At 47.2% G+C, this 20126-nt stretch overlaps 1 protein-coding gene across 3 annotated transcripts in view; it reads right to left on the bottom strand.

The window, feature by feature from the left end:
* The window catches only part of ARFGAP3 (ADP ribosylation factor GTPase activating protein 3), a 752488-nt gene extending 732833 nt beyond the window's left edge, over positions 1-19655 (bottom strand). The window contains exon 1 of one of the 3 annotated variants that reach the window (XM_029600104.1): positions 19453-19655. In XM_029600104.1, coding sequence (XP_029455964.1) covers positions 19453-19521 — 69 coding nt within the window. In that variant the 5' untranslated portion in view covers positions 19522-19655. The remainder of the gene's footprint in view (positions 1-19452) is intronic. The other 2 variants (XM_029600102.1, XM_029600105.1) reach the window with 2 other exon arrangements.
* Positions 19656-20126: the final 471 nt, after the last annotated feature.

The raw sequence follows: 20126 nt of genomic DNA, 5'->3' as shown, positions 1-20126 counted from the left end.
ATTGTCTTCAGGCCCAGGGCGACATACGACCACAGTCTCGACATGAGGCTTGGTCGTGCTCTGGGCCCAAGCAGATATAACAATAATTATGTCCATCTGTAATGGACAGAATTTTCCCGCACTGGCAGTATTTAAAACTGGATGGCTTAGGAGCCCATCACTGCCAGGAAAAAAAAAGGGAAAAAGAGAAAAAAAACTTTTTTCAGAGATGAGGTGAGAGAAAAACCCCACGTGCAGTCCTGCTCGCAGAAAAAAAAAAGAGACTGAGGTAAAACGGCAATCGCACGGGAACCTCACCGTAGAAAACTCCGCCTACTGACCCGGTCGTGACGCTCCCAGACAGCATGGCTAATTCAGCCTGCTATCGATGGGAAATAAAACATTTGACATAGCGGCCTGTTGGCAATAGTCACGATGAAGAAAAAATGATTTAGTAGGACTATTGCAAAATAAAGATTAAAAAAAATAAACTTAGAAAAGATCATCTGATGCAGTGAATGGGGTAGGAGAGTCCTTTCTGCTCTGGGTGCCCCTCATATCTACCCTAATCTTAAAACCCTGGACTTTAGAAAGGCAGTTTATCTAGGAATGCTATAAAGCATTTTCTGCTGTACCAGAGTTATCCGAGAAAAGATATGACATCTCAAACAGCAAGGAAGGATAAAGAAAAAGGAAAGCTGGCTGATCCTAAAATGGCAGCAACCAATGCGTAGGATAGAGCAGGTCTGATGAGTGCAACAGTGATATCAGAGCTAATGGCAATGGTTGCAGCAGCCTTAATCTAACTTTGAGAAAATATACAACAAATTGGAAGAAATATCCTCCACGGTAGCAGTTTTTAAACTCGAGGATCACAGAATTGCAGCAGTCTCTGACCTGCAGGACAAGTTTCAGATTACAAACTAGGATCTGCTTCTTGGTCTTGAGCTTTAACTTGTGTGTTTTGGACAGTCTATTTTAAGATTTGTTAGATCTCCAAGAAATCATTTATGCTTTTTAAGAATCCCAGAATCTAACAGATGGTGAGCTTCCAAGATTTTTGAAGGCATGGCTGCCAAAAGAGATGGGCCTAGGAGACAGTGTAGGCACACAGGTTAGATATTAAGGATATAATAATTGGAGACCACGGGTGGTAATAGCCTACAACCATAAATTTCATGTACAAGGCCACAGTAATGCGAGTGGTGCAAAATGGGACGCAATTAACATATCAAAATAAAATTTTAGTCTTCCAGAACTATTCTGCTGAGACAGGAATTTACACCAATTTGTGCTAAGCCCTATGAAAGGAAGACACACTACATGTTACTGTACTCTAAAAGTTGCAGGTAATCTATGATGAAAAAATGGTGTGGTTCAATTCAAAGGCAGCTACAATCATGACTAAGCTGGAGGTGAAAAAGTCTGAGAAGGTGGAATGATGCAATAGGAATAAGGGACATAAATGTCAAGTAAGAGACTGTTGCATATAGTTCTGTTTGAAATTTGGGACTTAATTATCAGATCAGTTGGAGAAGTAGGGAATGTGCTATGTGCCAGAGGCTAGTGCTCACTGCAGGAACAGGGCAGGAAGAAGAAAAAATAAAAGATTGAGTATGTGCCTGTGTATACGGGATGTTTGAAATGTGTTGTAAAGTCTGGCTATAACACAGTTTTTAAAGAAGGCCACATTACTGGCATTTATCGGAGCAGAGAGCACAGAGGGCTGGAGTCCCCAGTAGTAACTTTATGAGCATGGGGGAGGGGCACCCCTTAGAACTCCGTGAGCAGCAACCATACCAATAAAAAGAATAATTAAATAAAATTAACAAATAAAATAACATCAAATAGTTAGACTCATAGAAAATATGTATCAAACACCCATAAAATATTTCAAAAGAGACATCAAATAATACACAATAAAAACTAGTAAGAATTTTTTTAAATTCCCTGATCTCCATACCTGGGAACTTTTGATCTCCAGATGACCAGAAACTGTCATACAGATCGATACTGTAACGTGCGGTTGAAGATTTCCCGTCTGTAACGTGCTGTGAGCGCACAATTCGGACGCGTAAGGCGATCCAGCGATACAGTCTCCAGTTTCACGTGTCCTTAGCGCTTCTTAAAACAGACGCATAACCCTTTCCGCACCCAGCATGTATATGATATGTAAATGAACGAATTAGCTGTATAATGAAGGAATTAGCAATTCCCCTCCGATACTGTGACGCGCGCTCAGATTATCTCCTTTGTAACCCGCTATTTTGCCGCGTCCTTAACCTGTTAGTTTACCGCCTACCCTCTACTTGGTGTTAGTGTGGTGTTCGAAAATTAAAACGGGAATAAAGTGTAAAAAATGGGGGTAAAACCAAAGGGAGTAAAGTATAAAAAACCTTGGACAACCTCCATATTAACATTGCAGCGTAAGTTGTTTATCATCCAGGCCCACCCGGCCGCAGCCTGGATCGAACACGCGCCCAACCCGCCCGCCGGCTCCCACCGCCGCCTGGATCCAACGCGCGCCCACCCGCCCGCCGGCTCCCGCCACCGCCTGGATCCAACGCGCGCCCACCCGCCCGCCGGCTCCCACCGCCGCCGCCTCGATGACCGCACGCCTGGGGGATTCGGAAAGTGACAGGAAAGTGACAGGTATTTATACATATATATAAACAACTTACGCTGCAATGTTAATATGGAGGTCGTCCATGGTTTTTTACACTTTCCTCCCTTTGGTTTTACCCCCATTTTTTACACTTTATTCCCATTTTAATTTTCGCCCTGCACCTTGCTTCGGGGGGGGGGGGGGGGGAACCATCCACTTCCTGGTGCCTGTCATTTCAAATGTCATTTGAAATGACATTTGAAATGACAGGTACCAGCGCACCCAGGATACTGTATAGGAGCTGTATTAGCTCCTATACAGTAAAATGGGTTGCGCGGGCCTAACGCTTGCCTAACGCTTCGCAGCCGCGGCATGCATTTGCATGCAATTTGAAGAGAGTATCGAGCGGTAGGTGAAGAGAACTGTGCGTGCGGGGAACGAGGGTGCGCCCGGCACTGCCGCACTGTTTCTACCACGGCCTTAGAGTATCGATCTGATAGTAAGGCAGTCAGGAAGAGTGGTGGGGTGTTGCACACAAACATGCCCTCAACTCTCACTGGCTCCCTGACATTCACATGCACTCACTCATTTCCTAAACACACACCCTTGGCAGGCTCCCCCCCCCCCCCCCCGCCCCCATACCTTCTCTCTCACACACACAAAAACCCCACCCGGCAGGACCCCTAATCCTTCTCACACACAAACACACACCCACGACCTCCCCCCCCCCAATTCCTTCTCTCACACACACGCAGCCCCCCCCCATTCCTTCTCACACACAAACGCAGCCCCCCCGCCCCCTAAGCAGGAACCCATTCCTTCTCACACACAGCCCCCCATTCCTTCTCTCATACACATACAAAAAAACCACAACCCCCATTCCTTCTCTCATACACACAAAAAACACAACCCCCCCATTCCTTCTCTCCAATACGTCCGCCCTCCAGTATGTCCGCCCATTCTCTCACACACAGACGGTCCCCTGCCCCCAAGCAGGAACCCATTTCCTTCTTACTCACACACACACAGGCACACCCCCCCCCCCCCAGCAAGAACCCATTTCCTTCTCACACACACACAGGCGCCTCCTCCCCCCAGCAGGAACCCATTTCCTTCTCACACACACACCGCCCCCTCCCCCCAGCAGGAACCCAATTCCTACACACACACACACAGGCGCCCCCTCCCCCCAGCAGAAACCCATTTCCTTCTCTCACACACAGACACACACACACCGCCCCCTCCCCCCAGCAAGAACCCATTTCCTTCTCTCACACACAGACACACACACACCGCCCCCTCCCCCCAGCAAGAACCCATTTCCTTCACACACACACACACACACACACCGCCCCCTCCCCCCAGCAGGAACCCATTTCCTTCTCTCACACACACACACCGTCCCCTCCCCCCAGCAGGAACCCATTTCCTTCTCTCACACACACACCGCCCCCTCCCCCCAGCAGGAACCCATTTCCTTCTCTCCCACACACACACCGCCCCCTCCCCCCAGCAGGAACCCATTTCCTTCTCTCACACACACACACACCGCCCCCTCCCCCCAGCAGGAACCCATTTCCTTCTCTCACACACACACACACACACCGCCCCCTCCCCCCAGCAGGAACCCATTTCCTTCTCTCACACACACACACACACACCGCCCCCTTCCCCCAGCAGGAACCCATTTCCTTCTCACACACACACACACACACACCGCCCCCTTCCCCCAGCAGGAACCCATTTCCTTCTCTCACACACACACACACCGCCCCCTCCCCCCAGCAGGAAACCCATTTCCTTCTCTCACACACACACACACAACGCCCCCTCCCCCCAGCAGGAACCCATTTCCTTCTTACACACACACAGGCGCCCTCCCAAGCAGGAATCCATTTCCTTCTCACACAGCCCCCCATTCCTTCTCATGCACACAATAATGCAGCCCCCCCCAAAGCAAGAATCCATTCCTTCTCACACACACAAATGCAGCCCCCCCCCCCCCCAAGCAAGAACCCAATCCTTCTCACATATAAAATGCACCCCCTCCGGCAGGTCCGCCTATTCCTTCTCACACACAAAGGCAGAGACACACTAAGCAACACCCCCAGCAGGACCCTCATTCCTTCTCACGCACACACAAAGCACAGCCCCCCACCTCCAAGCAGGAACTCATTCCTTCTCACACACACACTCAGCCCCCACCATTCCTTCTCATGCGCAAATGAAAACCCCCATTCCTTCTCACTCACACACAAACGCAGCGCCCCTGCCCCCTAACAGAAACCCATTTCTTCTCACACACAGAGCCCCCCATTCCTTCTCTCATACACACACAAAAAACACAACCCCCCCCCCCCCCCCCGATTCCTTCTCTCCAGTAGGTCCGCCCTTTGCTTCTCACACAGACGGTCCCCCGCCCCCAAGCAGGAACCCATTTCCTTCTCACACACACAAGGCCCCCCCCAAGCAGGAACCCATTTCCTTCTCACAAACACACACACAGGTACGCCCCCCCCCCCCCAGCAGGAACCCATTTCCTTCTCACACACACACAGGCGCCCTCCCCCCCCCCCACCAGGAACCCATTTTCTCACACACACAGGTACCCCCCCCAGCAGGAACCCATTTCCTTCTCACACACATAGGTGCCCCCTCCCTCCAGCAGAACCCATTTCCTTCTCACACACATAGGTGCCCCCTCCCTCCAGCAGAACCCATTTCCTTCTCACACACACACACACAGGCGCCCCCTCCCCCCAGCAGGAACCCATTTCCTTCACACACACACACTGCCGCCCCCCCCCCCCCGCCTCCCCCAAGCAGGAACCCATTTCCTTCTCACACACACACACACCGCCCCCCCCCGCAGGAACACATTTCCTTCTCACACACACAGCCCCTCCGCCGCCCCCGCCTCCCCCAAGCAGGAACCCATTTCCTTCTCACACACACAGCCCCTCCGCCCGCCCCCCCCCAAGCAGGAACCCATTTCCTTCTCACACACACAGCCCCTCCGCCCGCCCCCCCCAAGCAGGAACCCATTTCCTTCTCACACACACAGCCCCTCCGCCCCCCCCCCCAACCAGGAACCCATTTCCTTCTAACACACACAGCCCCCCCACTCCCCCCCCAAGCAGGAACCCATTTCCTTCTCTCACACACAGCCCCTCCGCCCCCCAAGCAGGAACCCATTTCCTTCTCACACACACACACCGTCCCCTCCCCCCAAGCAGGAACCCATTTCCTTCTCTCACACACACACACCGTCCCCTCCCCCCAGCAGGAACCCATTTCCTTCTCTCACACACACACACCGTCCCCTCCCCCCAGCAGGAACCCATTTCCTTCTCTCACACACACACTGCCCCCTCCCCCCAGCAGGAACCCATTTCCTTCTCTCCCACACACACACCGCCCCCCTCCCCCCAGCAGGAACCCATTTCCTTCTCACACACACACACACACACCGCCCCCTTCCCCCCAGCAGGAACCCATTTCCTTCTCTACACACACACACACACACACCGCCCCCCCCCCCCCAGCAGGAACCCATTTCCTTCTCTCACACACACACACACACCGCCCCCTCCCCCCAGCAGGAACCCATTTCCTTCTTACACACACACAGGCGCCCTCCCAAGCAGGAATCCATTTCCTTCTCACACAGCCCCCCATTCCTTCTCATGCACACAATAATGCAGCCCCCCCCAAAGCAAGAATCCATTCCTTCTCACACACACAAATGCAGCCCCCCCCCCCCCCCAAACAAGAACCCAATCCTTCTCACATATAAAATGCACCCCCTCCGGCAGGTCCGCCTATTCCTTCTCACACACAAAGGCAGAGACACACTAAGCAACACCCCCAGCAGGACCCCCATTCCTTCTCACGCACACACAAAGCACAGCCCCCCACCTCCAAGCAGGAACTCATTCCTTCTCACACACACACTCAGCCCCCACCATTCCTTCTCATGCGCAAATGAAAACCCCCATTCCTTCTCACTCACACACAAACGCAGCGCCCCTGCCCCCTAACAGAAACCCATTTCTTCTCACACACAGAGCCCCCCATTCCTTCTCTCATACACACACAAAAAACACAAACCCCCCCCCCCCCCGATTCCTTCTCTCCAGTAGGTCCGCCCTTTGCTTCTCACACAGACGGTCCCCCGCCCCCAAGCAGGAACCCATTTCCTTCTCACACACACAAGGCCCCCCCCAAGCAGGAACCCATTTCCTTCTCACACACATAGGTGCCCCCTCCCTCCAGCAGAACCCATTTCCTTCTCTCACACATAGGTTCCCCCTCCTTCCAGCAGAACCCATTTCCTTCTCACACACACACACACAGGCGCCCCTCCCCCCAGCAGAACCCATTTCCTTCTCACACACATAGGTGCCCCCTCCTTCCAGCAGGAACCCATTTCCTTCTCACAAACACACACACAGGCACGCCCCCCCCCCAGCAGGAACCCATTTCCTTCTCACACACACAGGTACCCCCCCCAGCAGGAACCCATTTCCTTCTCACACACATAGGTGCCCCCTCCTTCCAGCAGAACCCATTTCCTTCTCACACACACACACACAGGCGCCCCTCCCCCCAGCAGGAACCCATTTCATTCTCACACACACACACACACACCGCCCACCCCCCCCCAAGCAGGAACCCATTTCCTTCTCACACACACACTGCCCCCCCCCCCCCGCCTCCCCCAAGCAGGAACCCATTTCCTTCTCACACACACAGCCCCTCCGCCTCCCCCCCCAAGCAGGAACCCATTTCCTTCTCACACACACAGCCCCTCCACCCCCCGCAAGCAGGAACCCATTTCCTTCTCACACACACACACACCGCCCCCCCCCCCCCGCAGGAACACATTTCCTTCTCGCACACACACACAAGGCCCCCCCAAGCAGGAACCCATTTCCTTCTCACACACACAAGGCCCCCCCAAGCAGGAACCCATTTCCTTCTCACAAACACACACACAGGCACGCCCCCCCCCAAGCAGGAACCCATTTCCTTCTCACACACACACAGGCGCCCTCCCCCCCCCCAGCAGGAACCCATTTCCTTCTCACACACACAGGCGCCCCCTCCCCCCATCAGGAACCCATTTCCTTCTCACACACACACACAGGCGCCCCCTCCCCCCAGCAGGAACCCATTTCCTTCTCACACACACACACCGCCCCCCCCCCCAAGCAGGAACCCATTTCCTTCTCACACACACACACCGCCCCCCCCCCCCCGCAGGAACACATTTCCTTCTCTCACACACAGCCCCCCCCCCCAAGCAGGAACCCATTTCCTTCTCTCACACACAGCTCCCCCACTCCCCCCCCCAAGCAGTAATCCATTTCCTTCTCACACACACACCGCCCCCCCCCCACTCCCCCCCCAAGCAGGAACCCATCTTCTCTCACACACAGCCCCCCCCAAGCAGGAACCCATTTCCTTCTCTCACACACAGCTCCCCCCCCCCCCCAAGGAGGAACCCATTTCCTTCTCTCACACACAGCCCCCCCACTCCCCCCCCCCAACCAGGAACCCATTTCCTTCTCTCACACACAGCGCCCCCCATTCCTACTCACACATACACAGCCCCCCCATTTCTTCCCTCACACACTCAAACAGCCCCCCATTCCTTTTCACACACACAGCCTCCCATTCCTTCTCATGCACACAATAACGCAGCCCCCCCCCAAAGCAGGAATCCATTCCTTCTCTCACACACACAAATGCAGCCCCCCTCCAAGCAAGAACCCAATCCTTCTCACATATAAAATACACCCCCCTTCGGCAGGTACGCCTATTCCTTCTCTCACACACAGGCAGAGACACACTAAGCAACACCCCCAGCAGGACCCCCATTCCTTCTCGCGCACACAAACACTCAGCGCCCCCCCATTCCTTCTCACGCGCAAACGAAACCCCCGCATTCCTTCTCACTCACACACAAACGCAGCTCCCCCATTCCTTCACACACAAATGCAGCGCCCCTGCCCCCTAACAGAAACCCATTCCTTCTCCCAGACACAGCCCCCCTTTCCTTCTCACACACACACACACACACGCAGCCCCCCCCCATTCCTTCTCACATACAAATGCAGCACCCCTGCCCCCTAAGCAGGAACCCATTCCTTCTCACACACAGCCCCCCATTCCTTCTCTCACACACAAACGTAGCCCCCCCGCCCCCTAAGCAGGAACCCATTCCTTCTCACATATACAACGCACACTCCGGCAAGTCTGCCTTTTCCTTCTCACACACCCACAGGCAGACACACACTATAGAACACCCCCAGCAGGACCCCACACACACTCGCAGCTCCCCCATTCCTTCTCACACGCACAAACGCAGCTTCCCATTTCCTTCTCACACGCAGACACACACAAATGCAGCCCCCCATTCATTCTCACACACACGCAGCCTCCATTTCTCCTCACACACGTAGCCCACCATTCCTTCTCACGAGCACAAACACAGCCCCCCCCCCCCCAAGCAGGAACCCATGCTTTCTCACGTGCGCACAAACGCAGCCCCCCCCCCCCCCCCCAAGCAAGAACCCATTCCTTCTTACATATACTAATACACCCCCTCCGGCAGGTCCGCATATTTCTTCTCACACACCCACAGGCAGACATAAGAAATTGCCATGCTGGGTCAGACGAAGGGACCAAGGGTCCATAAAGCCCAGCATCCTGTTTCCAACAGAGGCCAAACCAGGCCACAGGATCCAGGCAATTACCCTAACACCAAGAAGATCCCATGCTGATGCAATTAATAGCAGTGGCTATTCCCTAAGTAAACTTAATTAATAGCAGTTAATGGACTTCTCCTCCAAGAACTTATCCAAACCTTATTTGAACCCAGCTGCATTAATTGCACTAACCACATCCTCTGGCAACAAATTCCAGAGCTTAATTGTGTGTTGAGTGAAAAAGAATTTTCTCCCATTAGTCTTAAATGTGCTACTTGCTAACTTCATGGAATGCCCCATAGTCCTTCTATTATCCGAAAGTGTAAATAACAGATTCAAATCAACTCATTCTAGACCTCTCATAGGGGAGCTGTTCCATCCCCCTTTATCATTTTGATTGCCCTTCTCTGTACCTTCTCCATCGCAAATATATCTTTTTTGAGATGCGGAGACCAGAATTGTACACAGTATTCAAGGTGCAGTCTCACCATGGAGCAATACAGAAGCATTATGACAATTTCCGTTTTAACCATTCCCGACCTAATAATTCCTAACATTGTTTCCTTTTTTGACTGCTGCAGCACACTGAGCCGACAATTTTAAAGTATTTTCCACTAGGATGCCTAGATCTTTTTCCTGGATGGTAGCTCCTAATATGGAACCTAACATCGTGTAACTACAGCAAGGGTTATTTTTCCCTATATGCAACACCTTGCATTTGTCCACATTAAATTTCATCTGCCATTTGGATGCCCAATCTTCCAGTCTTGCAAGGTCCTCCTGAATGTATCACAATCCGCTTGTGATTTATCTACTCTGAATAATTTTGTATCAACAGCAAATTTTGATAACCTCACTCGTATTCTTTTCCAGATCATATATATATATATATATTGAAAAGCACCGGTCCAAGTACAGATCCCTGAGGCACTCCACTGTTTACCCTTTTCCACTGAGAAAATTGACCATTTAATTCTACTCTGTTTCCTGTCTTTTAGCCAATTTGTAATCCACGAAAGGACATCGCCTCCTATCCCATGACTTTTTAGTTTTCGTAGAAGCCTCTCATGAGGGACTTTGTCAAACGCCTTCTGAAAATCCAAATACACTACATCTACCGGTTCACTTTTATCCACGTTTATTAACCTCTTCAAAAAAATGAAGCAGATTTGTTAGGCAAGACTTCCCTTGGGTAAATCCATGTTGACTGTGTTCCATTAAACCATGTCTTTCTATATGCTCTACGATTTTGATCTTTAGAATAGTTTCCACTATTTTTCCCAGCACTGAAGTCAGGCTCACTGGTCTATAGTTACCCGGATCTCCCCTGGAGCCCTTTTTAAATATTGGGGTTACATTGGCCACCCTCCAGTCTTCAGGTACACCAAGCAACACCACCAGCAGCCCCCCATTCCTTCTCTCAAGTACACACACGGCACTCAATTCCTTCACACACACACACAGCCCCCCCCCCCCACGCCGGCACCCAACTCGTACACACACACCCCCCCCCCCCACGCCGGCACACGATTCGTACAGACACACACAGCCCCCCCCCCAAGCCGGCACACGATTCGTACAGACACACACGCCCCCCCCCCCCACGCCAGCACCCGACTCATACAGACACACACAGCCCCCCCCCACCCAATTCGTACACACACAGCTCCCCCCTCCACGCCGGCACCCAATTCTTACACACATACACAGCCCCCCCCCCCACGATGGCACCCAATTCTTACACACATACACAGCCCCCCCCCCCACGATGGCACCCAATTCTTACACACATACACAGCCCTCTCAGGCAACCAACCATTCATTCCTACACACACACACACACACACACACACACACACACACACCCATCAGATAGGTATCCATTAATTCTCTCTCACACAAATATGGCAGCCTTGGAGCTTCTCTTGCTCCACCAATGCCTTTGTCACCTCTACTTCGTGTCTGGGAGGAGCTGATCCACCACTCCTCCTCACTGTAGGCCTCCTGGTATTTAAAATTTGCGGTTATAACATTTCCTCCATGCTGTCATGTATCATGCAATCAGCACAGAGAAAGTGCTGCCCTCACTAACTTTTAATACCGAATAGCCTGCACAGACTACTACTAGACATGCTCAGTTCACCCAGCAATGCAGATGCGCAGCTTCTACACCGCCAGGTGAAGAGACTGTCCTCTTCCTTTCTTCACCTCCGTTGGGATGGGGTCCACCGGCGGCTGCATGGCATTTTTACGGCTGGGTGACGCTCCTCTTCCTTATGCCCCACTACGCCTTCTAAGGAGGGATGTCACCTCTGGCCACAAGACATCCAGGTCGAATTCATCAAAGGCCTGCAATGTCAGGCCATTGTTGATACAGAGAAGTCGAAGGTCCTCAAAAATATTTATTAGTATAAAAATAAATTCCATGAATGCCCAACTCTAGGCCTGAGTTTCACCCAGTGAAGGGCTGCTTCAGGGGCTGTTAAAAACAGATTTTGTCATTTGACAAGAAGCATTTTAGTTTCCTCATACCTCATTCAAATTGACATCAACAAAGAATCCCAAAACATTGGTAGCAGGTCTGTAAGTATCTTGTTGATGTGCTCATTCCAATTTATTTATGAAGGAGCTCTTAAGCTCACGACAGTGTGCATACTTTGGGTTCATTCAAAACAGGCTGGCTCCAAATTTCAGTGTTTTGGTTAAATAGCGGGGAATCGATATCATCCCGACTGTAGAGATAATTATACAGCAGTCAAAATATATATCAGTGCATAAGGTGTACTAGACTCTTTGTAAAGGGATCGAATGGGGAAAATTGAGGGGGGGGGGGGGGGGGGAAATCTGTCATCGGGCTGGGTTTGGTTCGCACGCCATAGTTTGCCCATCCCTGCACTAACAGCATGAAAATGTGAATGGAGCAACTATGAAGGTGTAAACCGGTTAGATGCTACAGACTACACAAACTTCATGTCATAGACAGAGGGTTGTTTTGGCTTTTGTTTTTAAGTACTGTGTGACCTGTGGCAGATATAAGATTTAACTTTGGGAGCACCTGTTCTGATCCGAGCAGGAAGACTCCTGAAAAGTGCAGATAGCCAGTCCCAATGGAAAGACTGCTATGTGAACTATAAGTACAGAGATTAAGCTTACTGAGGATGAGAAGGCTAGAAGGAAGGTACTTTAAAAATGGGAAAATAAGAGGTATAAACAATTCCAAAATAGTAGCAGTTGGGGGGGGGGGGGGGGGGAAGAGGCGCATACCCTGCATACAAATACACAATTTAGTGTTTGTGCGAGGGGAGGCAGATGCTTAAATATTTTTTGAGTTTAAGATGGGAAGGGAGAGTAGGTGGGCAAAAGAGGAGAAATGAGTGGCTTTAAACTACATTTAAGATGGGAAGGGAGAGTAGGTGGGCAAAAGAGGAGAAGTAGGTGGGCAAAAGAGGAGAAATGAGTGGCTTTAAACTACATTTCATGGAAATGGTAACTTTCAAACTGGTGCATATTGGCGTCTGTGCACCAGCGTGCACCCAGGGACGTGGCCATTTTGGGTTTTTTTTTATAACTTGCACACAAGTTATAAAATAGCCTGGCCACACATACATGTGTGCTAAATTTTACATAGGCACACAAATCCCGCTTCTACTGCGCAAGTCGGGGAACTTTAAAAAGGGCACCCATCCACGCCATTACCAGTTTAACCAGTTCATCCATCAGTTCGCCCAGTTAACATCTAGGTCCTCCAAACCCCCTGGGATTGATTGTCTGCACTCCCCATAGTTACTCCAGACCCTTTAAACCTCTGAGAAATTGCTCTTTATTTAAAAAAAATACACCTCCTCCATAACAGAAGTAAAGTTATGTGGCAGGGGACCTTGGCGCACATCTCTTGGGCAGGCCCTGAGATGCCCATGCTCTGCCCAGACCAGGACCCACCCCTTTTTAGAAACTTTGTAGATGTTCATGCAGTGGGTTTTACAAGCCATCTGGGTGCTTTTTAAAATAGAGTCAGCGCACATATGCCAGACTTGTTTGCACATCCCCTAATTGATTTGCATGCTAGACATTTAAAATTCACCTTTAAGGAAGTAGGATTGTAACAGATGAAGGTGCAATTCGAGCAGGATCATATGATTATGGGAGGACCAATCTTGGGAGATCCTCTTGTACATAATGGAAGGAATATAAGGTACATCCAGATGAAGAATTTAAGTTGAATACAAGGGAAATTAAAATATCTTGGAATATACAAAGATTAACTCTAATAAGAGACACTTGATTTTGAGCACTATAAAAAAAGCAAGGAACAAATTTAGTCATGCTACAAGAAATGTAGCAGGATAAGGAAATTGAAAAATTGGCAAGTAAGAGAGGTGTGGTATACATTGGCAGTTGGGAAAAAGGCTGGAGTAGCAATTTTATCAAACAAGGCAATCCTAATAACTGTTAAACACATGATAAAAGACTTAGGTGGGAGATTCCTGATCCCAGAGGCAGATTGTTTTGGCCAGTCAATATTTCTATGTAATTAGGGATGTGCATTTGTTTGAAACAAATGCATAAAATGAAACAAATAAGGCTATTTTCAGTTTGTTCTGAATGAAACAAACTGAAAAGAGCCTTGGACGAAAATACCCCAAAATTGTGAATTTTCGTATATTAAAAAACAAAAATAATGGCCTCTGGCGTGACTGGACCCCAATGCCAGGCCCCATCGTCAAGGGTGGCACAGAGACAGGGAAGAAACAGTCATGAGAGCCTGCAACAATCACTCACTATGTCACTGAGATACTGCTCCTATTACTATAGCCCTGAGAACAGAAAAGCACAAATAAAGGCAAGGGAAGCAGGAGGAAAGAAATCTAGGTAGGGTTGGATGGAACCTGGGGATGAACTTGCCAAAAGAGTGAGGACAGAAACCAAAGTGCGAGGAAAGGGAAAAGAAAACTGAAGAGAAAAACACATTGCCTATATTGCCACATGTGACCTGGAGTCACATGTGGCAATAGAGGCTTCAGGACATTGATAGAAAGGCAGAGAAGGAAAAATGTGAGTTAGAAAGGAAGGTGTGAGGGAGAAGGGTGAAGAGATGAAGGTGAAGAAAGAAAGGTGATGAAATCATTGGAAGCCCACCTCACTACTCCAAGATTGGACCTTTCCACCCCCACTTCACAGGGACCACCCCGTGACCCAGGGATCAAAAGATTTGACAAGGCCAATTAAAAATGATACAGCAACCAGCAACCAGAAAGACCCCTGGTTTCCTGCAGTTCCACAGGGTAGGTCTAATTCAACAGCAGTTGTTGTGCCATTGACCATCTCATATCCTGAAGGTACTGGACAACTAGAACTTTTATTGCCCTTGACTACCTCTTATCTATGATTACTGTTTAAGTATCTTCCCTTATGGTTTGAAATATTTTATAATGTATTACAGATGTGCTCAAAAGTTTACACACCCTTGGCAGAATTTGTAAGATGTGTAGCATTTTAATAAAACATGAGTGATCAGACAAAACATGTCTTATTTTTAATGTGTTTCAAATTAAGTTATGCTTTACTGAATAGCAAAATCAAACTATAGAAATAAAGGAAATAATAAAATGGTCTTATTCAAAAGTTTGCATACCCTTGAATATTTGAGCTAATACACACTCAAGCTGACACACAGAGGTTGAGATGGCAATGAAAGGTAGGTATCCACACCTGTGCCTTGTTCGATTTAAGTTAGTGTCTGTGTATAAATAGGCAATGAGTTTCTTAGCTCTTGAAAAACCCTTATGCTTTTCATCCAGGGCTGCACAGATCTTGTGGTTACCGAAGCATGGGCAAAACAAAAGAACTGTCAAAGGATCTGCGAGCAAAAGTAGTTGAACTTTATAAATCAAGAAAAGGATATAAAAAGAAACCCAAAGATTTGAAAACGATAATCAATACTTTTCAAACTCTGATCAAGAAGTGGAAAATTATGGGTTCTGTTCATACCAAGCCACAGTCAGGTAATCCAAGAAAGATTTTAGACACAACTGCCAGGAATATTTGACAGGATACAAAGAAAAACCCACAAGCAACTTCTGAAATATAGGATTCTCTGAAACAAAGTGGCATGGGCATTTCAGCATGCACAGTAAGGAGATATTTGAACAAAAACAAGCTGCAAGGAAGAGTTGCCAGAAAAAAAGCCATTGCTGCACCAATACCATAAAACATCTCTTACAATATGCCAAACAGTACCTAGCGAAGTCTCAAAAGTTCAGGAACAAAATAATTTGGAGCGATGAGTCCAAAATTGAACTTTATGACCACAACCATAAATTCTGTTTTTAGAGAAGAACAAGGCCTATGAAGAGAAGCACACCATCCCTATCGTGAAGCATGGAGATGGATCTCTGCTGTTTTAGGGTGGTGTGAGCTACAGAGGCACAGGGAATTTAGTCAAAATTGATAGCAGGATGAATGCTGCATCTTATCAGAAAATAATGGAGGAGAATTTGCATTCACCAGCCAGGAAGATGCTCATGGGGCACATCTGGACTTTCCAACAAAACAATCTGAAACATAAGGTCAAGTCAACAATTCAATAGCTGTAGCAGAAGAAAGTGAAGGCTCTGGAGTAGCCATTACACTCTCCTGACTTCAACATCATTGAGCCATTTTGGGGATAACAAACATGCACAGTTCATGATGGACAACCAAAGAATTTACATACAGGATCTGGAGGCTTTTTGCCAAGAGGAATGGGCAGCTTTACATGTGAGAAAATAAAGGGCCTCATTCATCACTATCACAAAAAGACTGCAAGCCATCAAAGGGGACAATACAAGAAATTAAGAACTAAGGGTATGCAAACTTTTGAACAGGACCATTTTATTAATTCCTTTACTGCTATGGTTTGTATAATGGTTGTGCTATTTTGTGATACATAATAGTTTAATTTGAAACATTAAAAATAACAGATGTGTTTTGTCTGATCACGATTGCTACATCTCACAAATTCTGCAGGGATATGTAAACTTATGAGCACAACTGTATATGAAAATTTCAATATATCTACAGAATTTATCCATTGTAACAAATATACCTATGATTTAAGTTAAAAGTTATAATTTCAGACTTGGGAACCAGTATGGTTCTTTAATATCACTGGGGAACACAATTTTCGTTGAGTTAGATCTGACACTTGTTTTTGACTAACTTGACATCTGAATCAAAAAATGATCCCAGTTTTTCTCTACCACGTCAACTTTAAGATACAGGATACCCTCCCTTTGTCCCAAAAATCATACAAATGTACATACAAAGGAAAGAAAAGAAAAAGTTACCTGAATATACTGTTTATTTAAAGTTATTTTATTCAAACAAAGGCTATATATTGTTACTGTAAGTCAAACTGTGTACAAGTAGTAAAGTTCTGCTACCAAACATACATATTAAGGTAAAAATTTACACTTATAGCTTTTCCGGCATGTTCAATCTGTGGACAATCTCGCCTGATGCTCCAACAATAGTCAGCCATCATATGTACATCCCATATACCCTGATACCGTGCCTCCATGACCTTCAAATCTTGGTGGAATCGTTCACCTTGCTCATCACCAACTGCACCAAGATTTTTCGGGAAGTCAGCAAGATAGCTATGCAGAAAATGCACCTTGATGCTCATGTTGCAACGAAGCATTTTGAAGCTCTGCAAGAGTTTCTGGACAATTCTGGTGTAACTCTGTGCTCGTGTATTTCCAAGAAAGTCCTTGACAAGGTTTTTGAATGCAACCAAGCATTCTTTTGGAGTTCTGACACTGTCCCATTGAAATGTTCATCTTTAATGAGCTGCCGAATCTGTGGACCATCAAACACACCAGCCTTTATCTTTTCAAAAGACAGGCTAGGAAATGCCAAAATGAGATACTTGAAACAGTCTCCTTCAGTTGGCAAAGCTTTAACAAAGTGCTTCATGAGACCCAGTTTATGTGCAGAAGTGGGAATGTAATGTTCTGTCAACAAGTGGCTCATGTAGAATGTTTGGATCACCAGGTTTGAGGTCAGATCTTGGAGGCCAATTCGACTGCACCCAATGCTATTACCATAAAACATGCCCCTTTTCCTATCGCATGCAATATTTAGTGCATTTTGATAAATCCAGGCCTAAGATAGGCTGTAGAGAAAAAAAACTTGACGTGATAGAAGAAAACTAACTACAGTTTTGAAATCAGCATGCCTATTTAAGTCTAAAACAGCTGAAAAATCGAACTCAACAGGAATTATATTAAATTGTTCCCCAGTGTATTATTACAATTAAAACAATATTAATATACTTTAAGTGTCCAACTTAAATAGTGCTACAGACAAGTTTGTTATCAAACAGAACAATGTAACAAGATGCATTTGGCAGACCACACAGTTTAACCTTCAATTATGTACACTTTCTGTGTGCAAATTTTACTGCCAATGCAGCAAGGAGTTTCGTGCACAAAAATTGTGCATTTAAGTTAACAGCCTCGCATGGAAATTCCATGCTAATGATAGCATTAGCTATTACCTCCCAATGCAGAAAAGGGCACTGGTTAACTTCATGTTTTCTTAGTACTGGAAACAACTCATAATCCGAAGTGGAGTAAAATTTCCAGGGCTAATGCTAGTCTTCCAGTGGAAGTTGGGAGTTCCAGTGCCAAGACTTGTAATTCATCCAGTTGTCTCCCTCAGGAAGAAGCAGATAGGCAAAACAAGGCCATGTCCGGGGGGGGGGGGGGGGACGACACACACCCACAATGTTTCAAGTATGGACATGACAAAGTGATATCATCAGAGTTAAACAATTTTGTTTGCATCATTAATAAAAAATGAAACATTGATAAGGAAACAATTTCTGATCACTTGATGGGCCCCTGGAATTTAAATTGAATAGTTTGTATTTAAACATTTCTCTCTTACACTTCTTTGTAATTAAGTTATGCGATATACCAAAAAGTAATCCCAAACCAAAATACAAAAAACAATGGTTCAAAACTTAACTCAATCCCACCATTCAGGGGGGAGAAAGAGAGAGAGACATTAATAAAGTGAAAAACCTCACAGTCCCACCAGAATATAGTCATTCACCAGTAATAATCCAAGGTCCATTATGGGGGGGGGGGGGGGGGGGGGGAATTCAAACTTTTCTTCTTAGTGATTTTAAACAAATATTCAGAATTATGTGAAACACCATAATATTGTACAATATTTATCTGTAAAATGCCAACATGGGCCACGTTTCATTACAGCTGCTTCAGGGCACCATAACATGGTCCTTTTTGAAAAGGCACGTCTCATCTGTCAAAGCTTCTGAAGCTATATTGTCATTAGTGAATTATTATATTCTGGTGTGGGCTGTCTTGAGATTTTTCCCTCTCACACTTTATTAACGCGCATTTTTGTGTTTTTGGTACTTTGTGTGGTAGGATTAACTAGGTGAAGTTTTGAATCAATGTATGTAATACTTCCCATATGTTCCCGATACCGGTATGGGGCTGCCAGTTGTTGCATCATACCTCTAATAACGTACCCCCTCACTTTCAATAAGCACATTTGGTGATGGATTGAAGTCTAAGACATGGTTAATTGTAAAAACAGTATATATAGTAGGGGTTGGAAGATATAAAATGCCAGCAGAAAACATTCTTTGGAGTAATATTCAGCTACTTAACCTGCGCAACCTCATACAATACAATACATCATTATATCCCCAGCAACCCAGAGCAGCAAAACCCTGCTACTAGCAACCTGTTGAGACAAACGAGGGTTTCTAGGAAACTTTCAGATTAAAGCCTAGCATCGACTCCACCACAGCCTAAACCTACCTCCTGCTGATCCTACCTAACAGGTCTGCATGGCCTGAAACATGGAAGGATCCGCAAAGCAGCGTTTGCCTATGAATCCCGGTATTTTCTCTGGCAATGTAACAAGAATGCTACCCATGTGTTTTTCCAGAATGCTGGCAGACGGTTTATTTTCAGGGTGGTTGGTGGCGGTGGCGGTGGTGCCCGGAGAGCGAGGCCCTTCAGCTCATCCTAGAGAAACAGGGCGACGTGTCACTAACAAAGTTCAGCTTCCTGCTACCGCTGCCCAGGAAAACTCCCATACCGAACGACCGGCCGACCTCGGACGCAGCCGCCCTACCTTGTTCGTGGGCAAAGCACGGAGCCGCTTGAACACGGCTAGGATGTCCTGTTTGCTGGGCTCGCACATCTTGTTCTCCTCCCGACTTCCTCGTAAGTGACCCGAAGCAACACTGCTCCCCACGCTAGCTCGTCTGTCCTCCAGCAACTACGCCACCTCAGCGCTCCGGTGACATCAGACGCCCTGCACGCCAGCGTACGAACTGGGAGGCGGTGCTCCAATGGCGCATGGTTCATTTAATAAACTCTATGTTCTTGCTGTGTCTGTAGTGTACACGATGCAGAAGTACAACATACACATCAATCGAAGCATACAGGAAATGATAGTCGCAGATTGTAACTCCCCTATTTCCAAATTAGGGTGCCGCCTTCTTTAAAAAAAAATAATAAATACATTAAACTGATCATTTAGTGCTTAAAGGAATACTGTGCATATGTGAGATGCCTTTAATGTTTTTGGGGTATATGACCTAAAAAAAAAAAAAGGCGGATTTCCTGTAAATGACGGTGGGAAGAAACGTATGCAAAAACCTGAGGTATACGTAATTAACATGATGATGTGCTGCCAATTACTTCGTTTATTTTATTAAATATAATATTTTTATTGTACATCGCTATTATACAAGATAAACGATTTATCAAATACAATTAACACTTTAAATTTAGGGCAAGGTT

Source organism: Rhinatrema bivittatum, chromosome 4, assembly GCF_901001135.1.
Source record: "Rhinatrema bivittatum chromosome 4, aRhiBiv1.1, whole genome shotgun sequence".
NCBI classification, from domain to species: domain Eukaryota; kingdom Metazoa; phylum Chordata; class Amphibia; order Gymnophiona; family Rhinatrematidae; genus Rhinatrema; species Rhinatrema bivittatum.
Note: the sequence above shows the minus strand (reverse complement) of the source record. Positions and strands in the feature narration are given on the sequence as shown.